The following is a 20,496-nucleotide window of genomic DNA, read 5'->3' as shown; positions in this document are numbered from 1 at the left end:
CCTAGACTCATTCATTCATGCAGCAAAAACTGAGGTCCTACTAGGCACCAGTCACATTTCCAGTCCTCCTTCCTCTCCTCCCGCCTCCCCTCCCTCCCTCCCAGCCCTCAGCTCCTCCCCCTTCCCCACACAAACCCTGCGGGCCCCTTTGCCCTGACAAAGAGGGCAAATCCTGGGGCCCCCGGGGAGTCAAGGAGCCCAGAGGGGCTGAGGCAGCACTGGGCTGGCCGAATGAAGGACACACACACATCCGGTGGTTACCTGGTGTGGCCAGGGCAGCGAGCAGGCGCCTCTCCGGCAGAGGCCTGGGAGGTACTAACGCTGGGCCCTGGGGGCTGCAAACCCCCTCCCCCGCCCCCTCCTTTGGCCTCCACCCCGTCCGGCGGCATGGAAAACCCAGCCCGGGCTCAGCCGACTTCCTCTTGTGTCATGGAAAGTGAGGGTGATGAGGACAGGAAACTGCACAGGGATCTGGGGTCTGAGCCGGGGACAGTGGGCCTGGAGGCCAGGAGGGGGAAAGGAGGGGTGACTCATGGGGGGGCGGCGGCGGCAGGGAGGGAGGGTCTCGAGGAGGCAGAGGAGGGAGCCTAGGGGCAGTGTCTGGGAGGGGGGAGGCTTTGGGAGTAAGGGGACCCCTTCCACTGGGAAAGGGGCAGGTACCAAGCCCTGGACGACTGGACGGGCCCTGAGTTGCTTTCTATTTTCCAAACACAAACAAAAATTAGAAACCATAATCTTGCCTATGCTGAAGACTGAGATCAAATAAAAAGCCAAGTTTTTTTGTCTGTTTTCTTTGCTTTTGTTAAGTGGGGGTGGGGATAGTGGCAAGAGTTGTGAATTGAGAGAAACGTGGGTTCGAATCTTAGTTTTGCCAGGCCAAGCGGGGTTCTGTCTGAGCCTCAGTTTCCTCATCCGTGAAATGGAAAACTCCACCCACTTCCCGTGATGCTTGGGAAGGCAAAGACACCACACCTCTGTCTTACTCAGAGGCTCAATAAAATCCTTTCTCCCTTTCAAACTGCACTTTTGTGAACCAAATGTGGTAAAGGGGCTATGATGGGCCACTTAATACTCTCAGTTACTGTGACCAATAAAAGCTTTCTAAACACCCAGTCTCCAGGAGAACAATCACCAGGGGGGTCCTTGGAGTGAGAGCAGGGCAGGGATCATCCATCTCTGTCCCTGGTGCTCGGCCAGGGGTGAAGATTTGCTGAATGAATGAATGAATGAGTGAATAAATGAACGAATGAACAAATGAATGCAAAGTCTGGTAATTCCCGAGTCAGGGGACAGGAAGGATGGCTGCGAGGGCAGGGGGCAGGGCCAGGAAGGGCTGGTGGCAGGCTGGGGTGGTATTATCTCTGAGGAGGGCAGGAGGCATCAGAATCCTGCACGAGGTGGTGGGCGTGGCCCCCAATCACGCAGACTCTGGGGTCCTCCGTCCTGATCCCAGGCCTCGGTTCTTCCCTTTGGTGAAATGATTCAAGCGTCTGAATCCCTCGGGCCTCCTGTAGCTGACACTGGGGAACGTTGAAAGCTGGGGAGTTAAGGGGGTGCTCTCCGGCAGCTGCTAAGACAATCTGATTGGTCTCGGGACAAAGAGCTGCACCCCCATCAGCCCTGAAAGACCTGGAGCTGCTGGGGGTGAGGGAGGGAGGGGAGGTGCCCCTGGCAGGCTGACTCAGACACTTGCCCTCCAACCCTTCACGTTCAGCTGCCTCCTGTCCCCGTGCCTGCCTGGAATGGCCCAGAGAAGCCCTAAGAAGCCCTAAGAAGCCTGGGTTTGGCCTCAGTCTAACCCGTCCGGGGTGTGCTGCGCCCCAGGAGGCTGGAGTTCTCCTGTCTCAGGCCTCCCCCATTTACTTTGCAGGAATCCAGCGACCCTGCCCCTTCTCAACAGGCCAGAGGTGGATTCCAAGCCGTCTGGGAGCAACATCGGCATGGAGATCGCACGTGCACACACACGCACACACACATGCACACACACACGCACACTCTGACAGAGGCCCAGCATTTGTGGAGGAGCCCTTGCCTGTGCTTGCTGGTTAAATATCACCTGTGGGGATTCACCTCAGACCCCCGCCCTGTCTCCAGAAGGGGAGGCGAAGAGTGTCATTTGGGTTTTGGTCACTGGGCCTATAGCATGAACCAGAGTTGTGCTCCTTTCTTCCCGCCTCTCACCCCCACCCCCCACCACCGGCACAGCTCGGCACCGTCTGGGTGGGACCTCTGCCTCAGGAACTCGTCCCCAGGCCTCTCGATCTCCGCAGGCCTGCTCTCAGCGGGGTCCTGGCCCAGGATGGCATGGTCAGGACGCCACCCTAGCCCTGGGCACCTCGGGCAGGAAGCTGGCAGAAGCCAGGCCCGCCATTCGAACTGGGACAAGTGGTTTTACCAGGAGGAAGTTGACAGTTCAACTTCAAACACGAGTGACGCAGGCCCCACACTGCCTGCTCCCCGGTTCCACCCCTGCCTAAGCCTGCCTGCCCCGCCCCCTCCCTACCCCCCGCCTCCCCGAGAGAGGGAGACACGGGGCCAGACAGCCTCACCCACGGGTGCTGAGCTTGCCGAGGGCTGACACAGACGGAGGCCATGCCCATGGGGTCTCAGCAACCGCTGCTGGCTGCCCTGTACCTGCTGGGGGTGCTGGGTGAGTACCCCTAAAAGGGCTCGGGGTGCAAGGAGGAAATGGCAGTTCTTCCCTTGGTCTGGCTCTGGGGCTTGTATGTCACCTCTCTGGAGCATCATGGAAGGTTGGGGCTACTAAGATCTCTGTCTGTGCTCCCAGCCCCAGCTCGGCTCTCAGCCCTGCTTGTCCCACCCCCAGTGCCCCAACTCTGCTTCTCTCTTGCCCTGTTGGTGGCCTTACTGTACCATTTCAGGTGAATTCTATGCTAAATCAGACTCTCAGCCTAGAAACCAAGTCGTCCAGCCCCCATGAGAAGAGGGCTTCCCTCTGCAGCATCCCCCCTGCCCCGTGATTGTCCAGCCTTTCCTTGGATGCCTCTGGGGACGGGAAAATCGCCGTCTCCTGGACAGTTCTGATGATGCTCTGGGCAGAGTGGCTGAGGCAGGGTGGGAACCGTCTCTGAGAACGCAGCTAAGCAGATGTCAAAGACAAGATGCACGCCTTAGTTCCTGATAGCCCGCCTGGCCGGCTGGGAGCACACCCTGGGTCTGCTCTCACTCCAGGCACGTCCCCAGGGCCCCCCACGGAAACGGCCTGGAGCTTCCAGTTTGCTGGAGGACGTGGGGGAAGCTGGCAGTCCTTCATTCCCAAGGACTTGGGGCGCTAGCTCAGGAGCAGAGCCGTGCTGCTGGGGGGGGCGCTGACCCTGGCCCGTGGAGAGGTTCGTGGGTCCCCCGGGGGGAGGGCGAGGAGAGACGGCAGTGTGTACTTTGGCCTGAGCCCTGGGTCCCAAACCTGTCCAAGCGTGACCTCGGCTATGTCCTCGAGCCTCTCCAGGCCTCCATCTCCCCACTTATAAAATGCAGGGGGGTGACCTGGGTGAGAGCCGACCGCTTCTCAAGGGTTTGGAAGGTGAGGCAGGGGAGAGAGGATGGAAATGGGTGGGAACAGGAGGGAGCTCGCGGCTTCTCAGGCAGGACAGAAAGGTCTCAGGGGAGATTGCCTGCCTGAGCAGGGACCCTCGGTCTCTCCTAGAGAAGCCGCCGTGCAGGTGTAAGTGTGAATGTGTGTGCAAGCAAGTGCGTACGTTTGTGTGTGCGTGCATGAGAGGTGTGTATGTGTGTTTTCATGGGCCAGACATACCTGCAAATGTAGGCTTACTGTCCCCTGTGCATGTGACAATGGCACATGTGCACACATGTTCACATGGCTGCTCTTACACGGAACTGCAAGAGGTACAAAAATGCCTTGTGTCCCCAGGACAGAGGCCTAGAGACGGGCCCCTGGCTGCCTCCCAGGACTCTCCTGAGGAGCTGCTGTGGCCTCCTGGGCCCTGGGGAGTCAGCACCACGCCCTTAACCCCCACCTTCCCCTCCCGTGGCCTCTGACCACACTGGGCAGCAGGGCTGGCCAAGCTCCCAGCTGGGTGCGGGGCCGCGGGTCCTGCTCCTGGGCCTCCCACCTGGACGCTAGCAGGACCACGCAGATCCTCTGGCCCAACAGAGCCCAGAGTCAGGATGACTTCGGGGCAGCACCTTCACCCCAAATATGACAGGAACCATCTGGAACCGCAGGAGCACATGGTTCCCAGTGTGTGCATTTGCGTGTAGCCAAGCTCCCAGCTGGGTGCGGGGCCGCGGGTCCTGCTCCTGGGCCTCCCACCTGGACGCTAGCAGGACCACGCAGATCCTCTGGCCCAACAGAGCCCAGAGTCAGGATGACTTCGGGGCAGCACCTTCACCCCAAATATGACAGGAACCATCTGGAACCGCAGGAGCACATGGTTCCCAGTGTGTGCGTGTGCATGTGCATATGTGTGCGTGCGTGTGTGTGTGTGTGTGTGTGCTGGTGGGTAATAAACATTCTCATTGCTCGGTGGGTCACAGTTTACAAAACACCTTTAAAGCCATTTTCTTCGGTAAGCTCCATGATACCTTTACGTCGGGGAAAACTGAGGTCTGGGAAAGCCGACCGTCCCACTCAGGGAGCAGCAGCTAGTGGACAGCAGAGCCAACCCCAGCCTAGCACTTCTGCTCTCGGGGAGGCCCCTCTGTACCCTCAGCTAAGAGCAAAGCCCCACCGTAGTCACTCTCAAGAATAGGAAAATGGCCGCAGGACACGACGGCTGCCAGCAAGTATGCGGCCACCAAGGGCCAGGCGATGTCAAGGGCCAGGGCTCAGGCTGCGGGCAAACACCCCAGACACCCTTCGAGCCATTCCAAGAAGAGATGCCTCGCCTACACAGCCCTAGGGATGCTGCGGCATCCTGGCTGGCCTGTGGGGCTGTGCTTGTGACTTTGGGGACCTTTGGGGCAAAAGATGCCCACGTCGTCCCTGGGATGGCAGTGACCATGGCTTCTCACGGTCGCTCCCCTCTGCTTGAGGCTCACCTGCTGGGGGTGGGCGGGAAGGTGGCCTTGACCCCTGCAACACTGGGTCAGGCCCAGTCGCTGGGACCCCAGAAGCCAGCTCTGGGGCCTAAGAAAGCCATGGACTCTGCAGTCTGAATTTTGGCCTGCCACTTGCCAGCTGGGCGACCTTGGAATGATCTATAAGCTTTAGTTTTCTCCTTTGCAAAATGTAAATAATAATAGGGCCTGCCTCACAGAGATTTATAAGGATTAAATGAATCAATACATGTAGAGCTTTAATAAGAATGTCGGCATATAGTAAAGTAAGTCATCAAGCATTAGTAATAATAATAGCAGAGACCCTTTGCCTCCATGAGGACTTGGTGGTATAATAATAATTATTATTATTATTATTACAATCAGAGTCAGCGAGAAACTAGGTGAGGCAGGACTTGCCAGCAATCTTGCTGTTCCCCAACAGTTTTGCACAGACTATTCCTTTATTCATTTATTCATCAACAAATATTCATCGAGCATCTACTACGTGTCCAGCTCTGTGCAAAGCGCTGGGGATACAGCAGTGAATAAGAGCTGAGTCCCTCCTGTCATGGATCCGGTACCATGTACCAGGCTAACAGAGGAGACCCGCAGAGGGCTGAAGTAAACGAGCACCAGAAATATTTACAAATATTGTGATGAGTGCAACCAAGGAAACAGCAGTGGTTGCGATAAGTGACCAAGTTCACTGGGGAGCTGGGCGTCCTCAATAGAGGAGGGGCGTAAGGGCTCCAGCTGCGAGCCAGCCACCCAGCCCACCCTCCCAGGCTGTAGAGACTGAGGCCCTTGCTAGCTCTGGGCACAAAGGATCAGGCCCCCAGCAGCCCCAGCGATGAATGGAGGGACCAGAGGGCTGAGGGGCTGGCACTGGCCCTTCTAATTACTCTGCTCCGGCAGTTCAGAAGGATTTTCCCCCAGCAACCAGGGGAGACCTTCGCCTCCACCTGGCAAAACTGACTGAACACCCACTGTGTGTGCGCGTGGATACATGCATGCGGGTGTGTGAGCAAGTGCGTGTGCAGTGCGCTTCGTGCCGTGTGTGTCGAGGGTGCATGAATGTCGTACGCACATGCGTGAAGGCCTGTGGGGATTACAGCAGCACAGATCTGGCTCCGATGTCGACCTGGCCACTCACGAATGACAAGAACACCTCTCCGAGTCTCAGCTGTCTCATCTATAACATGCGGTAACCGCTGTGCCTGCCTCAAAGGATAACTGCAGTCACTAAATCTAATTCATTCATTCGTCCATTCAGACAGCAAGTATTTATTGAGCAGCCACGATGTGCCAGGCACCGTTCTAAGTGCTGGGGACAATAAAACCCCCGGCCCTGGTGACCGATATAGTAGTCTGGGTGCGATGGGTAGAGAGACGAGAGACCAAGTGGGCCAGTGATTGTAGGGGTGCTCAGAGTCATGAGTGGTGTGGGTTGGGGGGTTGGGAGCACTGGGGGGCGTGCTGTACCTGGGAGGGTACAGTGGGCCTCAGGAGAAGATGATGTGTGAGCAAATACTGGTAGGGAGGGAGTGAGCGTGCCATGCGGGGGCTGGGGAGGACTGCCAGAGCAGCCATCAGCACGCGGGCTGGTGGGAAGGGGCTGCGGGGCCTCCCCGAGGACTGAAGCCTGGGCCTTTTGGCCGCTGACCTGAGCGGAGGAGAAAGCGTGCCGCGTGTCCTCGAGAGAAATGATCATTCTCACCTCTCCAGGGCCACGGGCCCCTATCTTGAACCCCAGGCCGGATGCGTTCCAGAAAATTCAGAACTTTTCAGATCGAAGAGGGTAAATTGTGCATGCGCCGTGTGCTCGTAACGGCCGGCGAGGTCTCCGGCAACACCCCCTCATGAAACCCATTCCCACTTCTGCAGTGAGGCGTGAATTTACACGCTCAGAGGGACCCCTAAGGACTACAGATGCCCGTTAGGAAGACTTTTGATTTGGATTTTCAATTGCAAATAGGGGACCGTGGCCCCGTGTCACTTACCCTGTCACTACGATTATCACCATTACCACCATCGTCATCGCTGAGCACCCTTAAGGGACTGGACTCTCATGGCTTTCGTGGGAACCTCAACACTCCCTTCTCCCTGGGGGCTTGGGAAGAGTGGTAGGAACAAGATAGAAAACAGGTGGCAGTTTGCATAGCCAGGGTCCTATGCGCCACCACAGACTCCCCACAGAGGCTTCCACAGTGAGCCTGCCCTCTCCTCAGCCTCAGCTTCCCCTGTCTGTACCGCAGGGTGAGCAGGCTCTGGGATCCCCCCATGGTCGACTCCCACGGGGCCCTGTCAAGTGATAGGGATGGGGTTTCTGCTCTGACTCTGCCACCAGCGAGCTGTGCGACCTTGGGCAAGTCACTCAGCCTCTCTGAACCTCGGATTCCTAATCCGAAATTGGGAGGAAGCATGATCGCTTCTACACAGGGCCGTGGGTAGAAAGAATGAGCCCCTGTATGTGACAGAGCTTTGGGATATGTGAAGCTCTGAGCAAAAAAGCAGGCTTGTCACTGTGACGATGGAGACACATATGTGGCATGAAACACAGGCAAATTCAATTAGAGACAACAGGCCACCAGGGAGAGAGTACAATGACAAGCTAAACCGAGAAGGCCATTCTGCCTCGATCTGCTTGCTATCCGCTCATGGGAGCGTGCCCCGGGCGACAGAGATGAGAGGCCCAGTCCGCTGTCCTTTCTGGGGCTCCAGCCCCCAGGCTGTCCTGGTGTGAGCCCAGTGCGATTCTCTGCCGTGTTCTGCCATAAAAAAGGCCCCTAATCATAAACCAGCCTCCTCATCTGTGGGCTCTGGCTGAGAAACAGAATTTAGGCCCTTGTGATCTTTGTCTCTCTGACGCCCTGATACAGACACAGGTTGGACAGGGCTCCCTGACGAGTGTCAGTTCTGGAAATAGGGGTTCCTGACCTTCTGAGGCAGCCCATCATCCAGAGACGAGAGGAAGGAGAACCAGCATGCCCCCAAAGGCGGTCAGACATACGGAATTCGCTGTAAATCAATGAGAAGTTCATGGACTACTAGGGGGATCGTTGTTTATGGAAAAACAGACCATCTGACTTCAACCCACACAAAATCAGTCCATCGCTTTCCTTCTCTGGGGTATAGAGATGGCAGCCCCCGTGGGACGAGGCTGTCGGGATTGACACAAGGTCTTCCGTGACCACCCCTCGCCCGCCCTGGGATCTGCATGGGCTAAGAGTTCAGTCAGTGTTCCCTGTTGCCGTTGCAATCATCAGTAATGTCCCCTCCCTCCCTGCTCCGGGATCTGGGTGCCGGGCGGACCCACAGCAGGCCATGTCCTGGCCTCTATGTCCTTGTGTAGAGGGGCTGCCAGGGCAGGTGCCCGTGGACCCAGGCAGGGCCTATGTCAGAGGTGGGCCAGCCTGGGCTTTACAAATCCTGGCTCCGCTGAGTACTGTACAGTGGTACTGATCATACAAGCTTGCAAATGTTCCTCTGCAATTTCAACCCCCACCCCAAATTTGTAAATTTCTGGCAAACATTCTGTGCAAATCCTGACCTGAATGACTAAGGAGGCTATTTGTAATCTTGACGCATCCCGCCTAGTGTGAAAACTCATGTGTCACTGCAGAAACCCACCTAGTGTGAAAACTCATGTGTCACTGCAGAAACCATCCTATGTTTGAAGCTGGGGCTCTCCAGACCCAGGGCAGGGTGACAGGAGGCTGCCTCAGGGGCGCTGGCAAATCAAAAGGGACAGGCCACTGCCTGGGGCTGGCGGTGACATGGCTCAGTATAGCCAGAACGACCTATTTTTCAAAAACATCTGGATCTTGGGATTTTTTTTTAGAAAGCAAAACAAAACAAAGCAAAAAAAATCCTTAAAAAAAAATTGGCCCCCCAAATGTTAAACACTGCACAGAATAAATAAAACTCATCCATGGCCTAATGAGGCCTGCTGGGTCGTGGTAGAGATAGTTAAAGTGAGAATCATCTGGAATGCTGGAGGGTAAGAGGATGGGGGGGGTGTGTGTGTGTGTGTGTGAATGAGCCTATAAATGCCTCGGAGCTGCTTTCAGGAGTTCATCCAACTCCTCACAGAGACCTCATGGCGCAGGCAGGGTCAAACTGATTAAATCTCTGCAAATGCAGAAATGACACAGAGGGGCTCAGGGAGAGCCGGTCACGTGGCCTTCTAACCCTCTCTGGTCCTGAGCTTTGCCTGGACGTGGCCGGTCTAAGCCCTAAACCACAGGGCTTCCAAGGGCGGTTGGCGAGGGGAGGAAGGGGCCTTCAGAGAATTCTTATTCCCAGCCCCAGCTGCTGGCATGTCGTTGAGGATGGCGGGTTAGGAAATGTCATGATGCTTCTGTGCCTCATGTCCCTCGTGGTCACCAGGTCTCCAGGCTTCTGTCTGCAGATTCTGCTGCAGCAGAGCCTCAGGCCTCAGGCTGCAGGCAGGGGCCAGAAGGGTAGGTTATAGTTAGGAGGGGGTCAGAGAGACCCCCAGCACAGTCTGCCAGGTTCAGGGGAAGGATGATATTGGTCTGACCTCTGAGCGAAGCAGCTAAAAGAATGAAAATAAGCTGTGGGCAATCAAAACCTGAACCTCTCCCCGCACAGACAGAGTAAGCACCGTGGATGCCTGCAGGTCAGGCACACATCTGTCTCATCATCCGCCTCTGCCCACCCTGCCACCACTGAGATACCTCAGGAACAAAAGATTCTAGGCCATAGACGTTAAAACCAGGACAAAGACGAGGCATCGCGGACTCTAACCTCCTCATTTTACAGACAAAGAAACTGAGCCCAGAGAGATTGAGCAACTTGCCAAGGTCACACAGCAAGTTCGTGGAAATGGCATGTTTCACTGACTGAACAGAATCATGGCTTTCATCAGGTTTGCACAGCAAGAATATGCGCGACTTAGTGGAACACGGCAGGCGGCCACAGCCATCCCTCTGAAAGAAAGGGAGGCGGCTTGGCCCACCCGCCAAAAAGCGCAAATGCTGTGCCAACTGGCCTGACCCCAGCGCTCACCAGCTGCTTGGGCTGGTTGCTTAATCTCTCTCAGTTTCCTCATCTATAAAATGGGGATCAGAACAACAGTACCTGTTCCAGAGGGCTGTGGCGAGGCTTGAGAGTTAATGTGTAAAAATGCCTTGTGCGAATTATGAGGGTGTTGATGATGGTGCTGGTGCTGGTGCTGGTGATGGTGATGGTGATGGTGCTGGTGCTGGTGCTGGTGATGGTGATGGTGATGGTGCCGGTGATGGTGATGGTGATGGTGATGGTGCTGGTGATGGTGACGGTGATGACGATGGTGATGGAGGAACAAGACAGGAAGCACTGCTCTGCTGAGGACAGACAGGCACCCAGAGGGAGGCAAAGCCCGAGAACACATAGATGCCTTTTCTCAACAGAGCACTTTTTTTTTTTTAGAATTTTCCTCAATTCTCCAGCTTGGTCAGTCTTTCTCAAGTGTGCTCTCTGAGCAGGTCCTGGGCTCTTCTGTGTGACATCTGCCCGGAGGGTCAAGCCCAGTCCTTACCCCTAGGGCCATCAGGGTCTGGAGGCCCAAGCACCTTTGGGTCAGGGCCGAGGTCGTGTTCATCTCTACATCCCCAGACTCAGCACTTTGGAGGTACGAGTGGTGGCAGAAAGTAGAAAGCACGGGTTTAGGGGGCAGGCCTACGGCTCGAAGCCAGGCCTAGCCGGTTGCTGGCAGCGTCACCCTGGACGCGACACCTGTCCTCTCCCAACATCTATTCTGTGAACATACTCAGTTCACACTGTGGAGCTGTGGGAGGTGAGCAATGCCATCTGTCAGGGGCCACCCAAGTGCTGAGCACACGGAAGGTGCCTGATAATTGGTAGTTTCTGTTAATGATGGATGTCGACCGAGGTGACTTTGGGAATACGAGGTTCCCGAGTGGGAAAGGGAAGTACGAACCCTATGCCCTGGCTTTCCAAGCACCCAGGACGGGGATTCCTCCCACTGGGGAAGCTCCCGGCAGGCCTCCGTCCTGCCCGCACCTGCCCCAGGCCTGGCCGCTGCCACGACCAGTAACACCAGCTCTGAGCTCTGAACATGGGCCGCCCATGTTAAGCCCTTTACATTTATTATTTCAGCTCCATCTCACAGCATCACCATAAAGTTTGTTCTATTTTTGTCCTCATGCTGTGGATGAAGAAATGAAGGCTCAGGAGAACTAAGCGCCTCGCGCCCCCTTAAAATTCGACTGCTGGTTCAGAATGCTCGGGCAAGAGCAGACTTTTAAAAACATACCCATTATTTAACGCTCCGCAACAATTTCTCAAAAGCAGCTTAAACACAGCCATTTACTTCATAACGTGATCACCCTGACCCAGCGCTGTCCCTAGCTCCCAGTTGAGAAGTCAGTCCAGGAGTCAGACAGATGGCAGTCATCTGTGACTGACAAAGCCGTGCGGTGAACACAGAGGGTGGCTTCTGAGGACACATAGGCTTGCCAGCCCACCCCATCCCCACCTAGATCAAACCTCCACCCCAACCACAGATGAGCTAGCCACAGGCTGCTCTGTTGAGAGACCCCCCTCTTCTTACGACGGGGCTGGGAGGAGGCGGAACGTCCCACATGACCCTCATTCCTACTGGCTGGGCCCAGGCAGGAGCTGGGCCAGAGCAAGGCCAGTCCCCTCCAGTCCTCTCCACTGGGACTGTGGTCTTGGCTCTTTTGCCAAGTGGCTTCACTGCCTTTGAAGTCTCTCTGAATAGAAGTCTCTTTGAGCTTCGATTTCCTTCTCTGGATAAATTGCTGTCGTTCTCATTCTGTCTTGGGAATACTAAAAAGTAGCGACGTCATCTTGGAGGCCCTTGCCGGCTCGTTCTATGGCTGTCTAGAACTATGGAGTTCAAACTTTCTTGATTGAAAGCGACACACAGGACGTTTTTACTCTGCAACCTAATGCACAAAAAGTGGTCTTTAGCCTCAAAAGGCCTGGCACATTCTGATAACCCCTATTCTGGTCCATTTCACTTTTTAAAAGGTCGATGGTTGCATGACTATATATTTTTTTAATCGATGCTTTCAATACTGCATATTACTACAAAGGGACAGCAGGAGGAAATCTGGGGGGTGATGGAACCGTTGCATGCCTGACTGTGATGATTACACAGGTCTACATATGTGTTAACATTCATAGAATTATGCACTAAAGGAAAATCCATTTTACTGCATGTACATTTAGAAAGTAAAATTCTAAAACGAGAAAAAAAACCTGATGGTTGCGACCCGCTAAACTGATTTTATGACCCACCATAGTACGAACACCTCTGCTTCTGAACCCCGCAATCATGGCGGCAGGCAGAAAAGGCCATTGCTCAGCCTGCGGGTGGAGAAAGCGGGAGGGAGACTTCACTTTCTGACCCTGCTCTCTCCTTTCCACAGTCACTTCCTGCCTCGGATGGCTTAACTGGTTGGACTCAGGTAAGGAGGTCTGGGGCAGAGGTGAGGGAGGGTGGGGAGCAGGGCTATGAGTTCATCGGCTTGTTGGGGGTCCTGCCAATTAAGAAACTGGCACCTCCACCAGAGTGAACCCCACACCAGAAAGAGAGAGAACCCCACCACACGCATGTGCACGCGAACACACACGACGTTTAAGAAGCCCAGGTGCAGGCACCTGCCTGCAAATGCCAGTTCTCATGATAGGTGTTATTATGACCCATTCGCCATGCACAGAAAACATACTGGCCCGTAAATGCACCTCGCGAAGTCCTGCTTCTTACCTGGTCCTGCCAGATGCTCCCTGGTGGAAGATGTTTGCTGCCGAGGCTGCAGAGAGACACTGCAGCAGATCGTAAAGTGTGTTGAATATCCTGCCTTTGAAGTTGGGCTTTAATCCCAGAGGCTACTGTTTCCCAAACAGGGTTCCACGGAACACATTGGACAAAGGATGGGTAGCACCCCATCACTCACTGGAGAATGACAGTGTAACACTAGCCTAGTAAAGGCTCTGAGAAGTCCTGTAGCAAAGAAACCTGTTAAACATTTAACTCGGCAGTTCCCAGACTCATTTCACCACAGAGCTCTCTTTTTCACATTTCCTGAAAAAAACATCATGCTGAATATATTTGGGGACAAATATGGCTGGAGAGTCTCATGAAGTCACCTTGCAAGCAGAGGGGGCCTTCCGAAGGCCCTGCACTGGGCCCTGGAGCCCTGCAATGGCATCTGAGCTCTAGAAACTTGCTTAGAACCTGAGCCCCAATTTCTCCCACCTGTAAAATGGGGAGAAAACCTCTTCCCTGGTGAGGATTCAGTGAGTCAGCTTGCTAGAGGGAAAGCCACAAACCTTCTGTCGATGTCAAGTATGGGGACGAGCCTCCTTGGCCTCTAACTAGCCAAGGGACCTTGGCCAGCCCTAGCCCTGTGTGCTGGGCCCTCATTTGTGGGAAGAAAAAGGCAGCCTGACCAGCAACTCTTGACCAGGGAAAACCCCTACCTCAGAATCACTTAGAAAACCTTTTCGCATTTAAAAATACTTTTCTTGAATAAGTAACACAGCTTCCTGGCTCAGAGACGAAACATATATACGATCTCATTTCCATCTCTGTCTCTTACCTGTCCGGTCCTTCCCTCCCCCTAACACCCCGGAGAATAACCACATTTATTCATTTCTTGCATATCCATCCAGAATGTCTTTATGCAAATAACAAACATACATTCTTATTTTTTCCTTCGTGGAGCTTTAGGAAATCACACAAGTTTGCGTCCTTACCTATGACCCAGGAATTCCACTTCCATTCTCTCAAGAGAAACAGGGACAGGTGCCCCCACAAAAACAATCGGTACATGAATGTTCAGAGCAGCCCAAATCTGCAAACAGCCCACGTGGCGAATGGATAAACCGCAGCACATCTACACAATGAAACATTATTCAGCAACCCAAAGGAATAAACTGCCGATTCCTGCGGCAACAGAAGAAACCTCAGCCACGGAGCCAGACTAAACAACCCACGAACGAACAAAAATGCCCAATGATTCCGCTTAAATGACATTTTAGAACAGGCAAAACTAATATTTAGTGACAGAAAGCAGACCAGTGGCTGCCCGAGGCTGGATTCGGGGAACTTTCCGGATGATGGAAATATTCTATGTCTGGAGTGTGGTGGTGATTACAATCGGGTACACGCTTGTCAAATTCCCTTGAACGATTACCCTTAAATGGGTGCATTTCCACTGTATGTAAATTGTACCTCAATAAAATTGATTTTCAATTAAAGAGAGGAAAAGAAACAGATGCCAGGCCCCATCTGGGATCTGTTGAGACAGAATTTCCAGGACTGGGGCAACTCTGCTGCACAGTGCATGCCGACGACCCCTTGCCCACTGCTCCGAGTCCCTCTCTGCTGAGGTCTGAGCCCCATCCTACCTGCCCAGCTTTCGGGGGGCCGCCTGGGTCAGGAGCAGCCCCAGCCTGAGCCCTTCCAGGAAGTCTCTGCAGTGTCCCAAAGGAGGAGCTCACAGGAGCAAGGTCAAGGCAGGCAACCTGTGGGGCGGAAGGGTGCCTGGCTGGTTGTTGGGGGCTCAGACAGAGGTCGGGGGTGGTCAGTGAAGGGCTCTCATGGAGGGTCCTTCCCTGCATGACCCCCCACGGCTACCTCTTTGATCCCTAGGGTCCCTGGTGAGACTAAGCGGCTCCAACTCAATGTGCCAGGGCCAGCTGGAGGTCCATCTCAGAGACACGTGGCACACAGTTGACAGCCGGAGCTGGGGCCTGAGCTCAGACCGCTGGAAGGACCTCAAGCAGGCCTCCAAGTTCTGCCAGAAGCTGAACTGTGGGGAAGCCTTGAACCTCGGCCACTTCCCTAACTTCAACAGTCCCCAGAACCATATCATCTGCAATGGACCACTGGGGTCCTTCAGCTGCAACTCCAGCAAGGCAAACCAGAGGGAACCTCTGGGCCTGATCTGCTTAGGTGGGTAACTAGCTCGTCACACGGGTTCCTTCAGCTCAGGCGTCAGCCCCGAGGAAGCTGCCCAGGGCCTGTGGTTCGGGGCCTGAGCAGGCAGGTGGATGCGGGTCCCTGATTTACAACTACATCCTCCCAAAACATACACTGGTGGGGACTTGGAAGGGGAAGACTGGTGGGGGGGAGGTGTTGGCACTTGCACAGAAGGATAAAAAGTTCGAGGACCTGGTTCTGCTAACCGCTGACTTCACTGTCTCCTCTTAACCTCCATTTTCCCCTCTGTAAAATGGGTTGGTACCACCCACCTCACAAGAAGCTTAGAGACAAAGTGTCGGTCAAGTGGGCTTCGTGGGTCAAGTGGTACTTACGTCATGAGTCCCAGGTCCTTCTCAACACTGCCAGTCGCCCCAGCCCTCTCCATCCTTCCGTTCTCCCCACCCCCTCTCCTCCTGGGGGCCCTTGCCTCTTCCTCATCAGAGTGTCCCATTGCAGAGCCACGGAAGACGACTCCTCCTCCCACAAGCCCACCGCCCACAACCACTCCGGAGCCCACAGGTAAGAGGATGCTGAGGCCCCCTGGGGGTAGGGTGTCGGATTAGCAATTAAAAACCACAGGATGCCCAGGTATGGTTGAATTTCAGGTAAACATGGACGGTTTCAGGAGAAAGACGTCCGCGAAATATTTGGGACCTCACCACTTCCCAGGGCCATCGGCTAGTCATTCATTGGTCCTGGTGTTGAAGTCAAAGACCCAGGAGCGAGGCGGGTACCCCTCCGGGCTGTCAGCATACAGACCCACACGCCTATCCCCTCTCTTCCCCCAGCTCCCCCCAGGCTGCAGCTGGTGCCAGGGCCCAGGGGCCTGCGGTGCGCCGGCGTGGTGGAGTTCTACAGTGGCAGTCTGGGTGGTACCATCAGCTACGAGGACCAAGACAGAACCCAGAACCTGGGGGACCTCATCTGTGCGGCCCTCCAGTGTGGCTCCTTTCTGAAGCACCTGCCGGAGGCCGAGGCAGTGGGGACACAAGGGCCGGGGGAGAGCGAGCCCTTGCCAGTTCGATGGAAGATCCAGAATGCAAGCTGCGCCTCCCTGGAGCAGTGCTTCCGAAAAGCCCAGCCCTGGGAGTGGGGCCAAGCCCTCGCCCTCGTCTGTTCTGGTGAGCGAGACCCGGCCAAGACCCACGGCTGCCCCCAGTGGTCAGTCGCCACATGTTCCCTCTAACCCCTGCATGTAGCACACCCGTGAGGCACTATGCAGAACACGAGAGAGGCAGAGGCGGACAGCCAGCCTCTAAGCGGGAGGCAGGTCTGGGGCGGGGAGACCACACTCATACCTGGTGCCTTGGGAATCTCTGCAAAGCAACTCAAACAAGCACGAATGCACCTCTGGCTCGGCCGCCACACGGGGAGGTGGGGTCAGCGGGACCTTCCAGGAGGAGGCAAGGTCTCATGGGTTTGATGGAGCAAAGGAGAGAAGGCTTCTTCTAGGTGGGGGTTGTGGCTCGTGCCAAAGACCAGAGCAGGATAGAGCACTGGGGAGTGACAAGCCTTGCAGGAGGGGAGTTTGTAAATCCCAGAGACAGCTGTGGTTGCAGTGATGGGAGGTCTCTGGGGCATAGCAGGCAGAGAGAGACCAGAGCAGGTCCCCCGAGGGCCCCCTGCAGAGGCTCCCCAGCCACAGGCAGGCAACTTGAAGAGACTGGCGATGCTGGTGTGGTTGAGGGAAGGAGGCTTATGAGGCTGGTCTGTGAGCCCCCAAACCAGGATCAATGGAGAATCCCAGGGGAAAGAAACCATAGCCTGCCTCAGGGGGACAGGGGCCTCCTATCAGCAGAAGGGTTCTGGGGAGTCCAGACTTTAACACGTCATACGTCACGCCGAGGACCATTCCAGGGCGTTTTCATGTTCACAGCAGCCTTCGGAGGTGAGTGCTACCGTTATCCCCACTTGACAGGTGAGGAAGCTGAGGCTCTGAGAGGTTAAATTTCTCGCCCACTATCATAGAGCACTAGCCGAGATAGCCACTCAAGCAGGGTCACTCCAGAGCCTGTTGCCTAAGCCCTAGCTACTCAAAGTGTCGTCCCGGAGATGTCATCGGGGGCTGGTTAGAAAGGCTGACTCTCAGGCCTCACCCCCGACCTGCTGAATCAGGTTCTGCATTTCAGCGATTGGTGTGCAGGAAGCCAGGAAGCGGAGCTCTGGGCCCTGCAGCCCACGCCCGCTGGACACCTGGTGTGAATCAGTCAACTCTGCTCCCTCCAGGCGGAAGCAGCCCCCAACGGCCTCTTGGCCTGATGAGGGGAGAAGGGCAGGCCCTCTGTCTAAAAGCCCTCCTGCAGGCTACAGAGCAAATCATACCCAGGGGGCTGGCCGTTGACATTTGTTCCAAACAGAAGACTTACTAGGGTTTTGAAGGTGGATGTTGCTATGGAAACTGGCCAAAGCTGGTGAGATCACAGCTCCCTCTATACCGAGCGTGAGCGTGGAACCCCAGACTCCACGCTGACACACAGGAATGTCTGGTCTCTGTTGGACCAGGCCCCTTTGATGGAAGCCTGGCCCTCAGGGCACCGGGCTTGGACAGCAAGATTCCTGGCTTCTGTCCCACCTGCGATATGTGGGACTCAGTGCAGAGGTATTTCCCATCCCCGGGCCTCAGTTTCCCTTTCTGAGAAGCCCTCACACCTCCCAAGGAGCAGCGGGAGAATGAGAGAATGTTTCCAAGAGAGACATGGAGCCTCTTTTCCACTGCTCCACCTGGGCGGGGCCACTCCCTGCTCGTGGCCGCCGACAGGCATCAGACGGGCATCGCCACCCTGCCAGCTTCATCGCTGAAGAGCGCCCATGCTGTGAGGAGCAGGACAGCTGCCGGCAGTTGCCCAGAGATGGGGGAAGTGCCAGGGAAGATGCCAGAGGGAAGGAAAGACAGAAAGGAAGGCTGTCTCACGCGGTGCCTAAACCCCTGCGAGCTGGCCCCCCGTCAGGGTCCTCACCTTGCCGAGGGAGTTCCTTCCGAGCCTGTCACCTCACCTCCCACTGCTTTCTGTCCCCAGATTTCCAGCCCAAGGTGCAAAGCCGCCTGGTCGGGGGCAGTGGTGTGTGTACAGGCTCCGTGGAGGTGCGCCACGGCAAGCGGTGGGAAGCCCTGTGCGACAGCCCCACCACCAAGAGCACAGCGCGTTGGGAAGAGGTGTGCCAGGAGCAGCAGTGTGGCGACCTCCACTCCTACCGGGTGCTGGAAAGCGAGAAGACCTCCCGGGGGCTCTACTGCCCCCAGGAGAAGCTGTCCCAGTGCCACCACCTTCAGGAGAAAAAAGCCTACTGCAAGAGGGTGTCTGTCACATGTAAGTTGGCCACAGCCCTATGGTGGGCGGAGGGCAGTCCTGGATTTTCTTTCTAAGACCCCGTCGGTGAGCATGTTTCCGAAGAAGAGGCCCTTGGAGCTAGATGCAGAGCCCCAGAACCCCAGAAAAGTTTGGAGAGATGGCAAATGAGAGGAGAGGGGGCCAGCTGTGGGCGGGAGCCATTCAAGGAAGTGGCCGTAATTGTTAGGTGCTAACGAATGATAGAACTCCATTCTGTCATCTTTTCTATCAGGATGGAACATAGAAAAGCAAGGGATAGATGCTACGTATTTGCTATACTGATGGTACCTGAAGAGCTCATTAAAGAGAGAAATGGAGGGATGGATGGCCGGCTGTTGGTATAGGATCAGACATTGTCATATATGATGGCAAGGTGATCACTTATAACTGGAAAATGGTAGAAAGTTAAATAGTTGATTATACGAGTGGCAAGTGATAACCGAATGGTCAATTGCTAGATGATAAATGGTAGATAAATGGATGTGTAGCAGAGAATTCTAGAGATGGGTAGAGAAACAGCCAGACAGATAATTGTCTTCCACACACGCCAGTGAATCCCCGGGGACACCGGCCCGCAGCTTCCCTTCGACTGGATGGTTTTGATACCCATGGGGTGGGACTGACCTGACCCCTCTGCCTCCCCCCAGGCCAGGATCCAAACCCGGCGGGCCCGGGCGCAAGCACCGTGATGAGCATCATCCTGGGCCTCGTGCTTCTTGCTGTGCTGCTGGTCATGTGCGGTCCCCTCGCTTACAGGAAGCTGGTGAAGAAATGTAGGTACAGGGGACCCAACCACCTTCCCTTCAAGCCCCCGTGTGGGGAGTTAGGAGGGGACGCACTCAGCCCCATGGAGAAGGGGTCTCGCCACCAGCGAGCTCGGGCCAAGGGCAGCCCTATTTCACCACCCGGCCCCGCCTGTCTCCTGCCCACTGGCCTTTTTCTGCCCAAAGTAACAGAAAGAGAAAATCAGAAACATCACAGCCTCCCTGATTCGCCCACTCCTGGGGCCCAGCTGAGACCCCCTGGAGGCCTAAGGGAAGATGTGGCCATTCTTTAGAGGGTGACAGGCTCAGAGGGTCATGAGCATGGCCTCTGACCTCAGAGGACACGTGTCCCGGGCCTGGCTCCAAGCTGCACATGATGTCGATTGAGCCACTTCCTCTCTGAGCTTGTGTCCTCACCTACCGAATGGGCGATTACTCACCTAGTGACTACAGCAGGTTGCTATTCTCGTCTTGCAGAACTGAGGAGAAAATTATTCAGAGACAAGGAAGTGAGATGACAGGGGCTGAAAAGAGAAAGCCCAGAGGTGGGCAATATTGGCTGGGTCCCCAGCGCCTTCGCAGGTCTTAATTCTGGTCCTAAACAGTCACTTCTGGAGAACCAGCCTCTTTCCCACGCTGGCTCCGTTAGCACTAGATAAGTCCAGCTCCCTCCCAGGCAAGTCAGAAAACTGAGTCCCCCCAAAGACTTCAGAGGGCAGAATCCAGCAGGGCCCCTCCCCCTTGACCTTCAGCAGCACCTGCCGCCTCCTCCTACACTCCTACAACCCCCCACTCCCTCCACCCGCCCCCACCCTGATGCGCCTTTCCTGTCTGTCACCCAGTTCGCCAGAAGAAGCAGCGCCAGTGGATTGGGCCGACTGGAATGAACCAGAACAGTAAGTGTCCCCGGAATCAGGGTCCCCCCTCGGCCCCAGCCAGTGTGCACCAGGCTCAGGAAGGAGGTCACGGAGTCAGTGGCTGCTTGAGGCCTCTGAGCTCCGCCATGTTCATCTAAGGTGTAACTGCCAACAGGTGTTAACAGGTGATGCTCACAAAGGAGGACTCCGTGACCAAATCAACTTGGAAATCCATGAGTTAAGCAAAACTAGACATGGTTGTTTCAGGACTTATTAGAACCCTGTTGGGCATTTTTGCTTTGTTCATCCCCAAAGAGAGGGACACGTTAAGAAGGGTCGGCCAAGCTAGTTTTATCACGGAATGCCCTTGTCATGAAATAACTTAAAAGGCCAGTTTGAACACATTTCGATGCAGCCCGCCTAACCCCACCCCCAGCCTTCGTCCTCTCTCATGGATGGAACCAGAGCACCCCCCTCCCCCGACTCCCATTCTTCCCTCCTTTACAAGTCGAGGGTCACATCCTTTAAGAAGGCTCTGTGTTGTC

General features: G+C 55.4%; 1 protein-coding gene across 1 annotated transcript in view; it reads left to right on the top strand.

Moving 5' to 3' along the window:
• The first annotated feature begins 2,586 nt into the window (after nt 1–2,586).
• Nucleotides 2,587–20,496, top strand: part of CD5 (CD5 molecule) — a 19,932-nt gene continuing 2,022 nt past the window's right edge. Inside the window, exons 1-8 of the mRNA XM_006911235.2 lie at nt 2,587–2,650; nt 12,441–12,479; nt 14,669–14,971; nt 15,458–15,520; nt 15,790–16,122; nt 18,019–18,309; nt 18,978–19,103; nt 19,937–19,990. Of these exons, the coding sequence (XP_006911297.1) occupies nt 2,593–2,650; nt 12,441–12,479; nt 14,669–14,971; nt 15,458–15,520; nt 15,790–16,122; nt 18,019–18,309; nt 18,978–19,103; nt 19,937–19,990 (1,267 nt within the window). The 5' untranslated portion in view covers nt 2,587–2,592. The remainder of the gene's footprint in view (nt 2,651–12,440; nt 12,480–14,668; nt 14,972–15,457; nt 15,521–15,789; nt 16,123–18,018; nt 18,310–18,977; nt 19,104–19,936; nt 19,991–20,496) is intronic.

This window comes from Pteropus alecto, unplaced genomic scaffold (assembly GCF_000325575.1).
Source record: "Pteropus alecto unplaced genomic scaffold, ASM32557v1 scaffold43, whole genome shotgun sequence".
NCBI classification, from domain to species: domain Eukaryota; kingdom Metazoa; phylum Chordata; class Mammalia; order Chiroptera; family Pteropodidae; genus Pteropus; species Pteropus alecto.
Note: the sequence above shows the minus strand (reverse complement) of the source record. Positions and strands in the feature narration are given on the sequence as shown.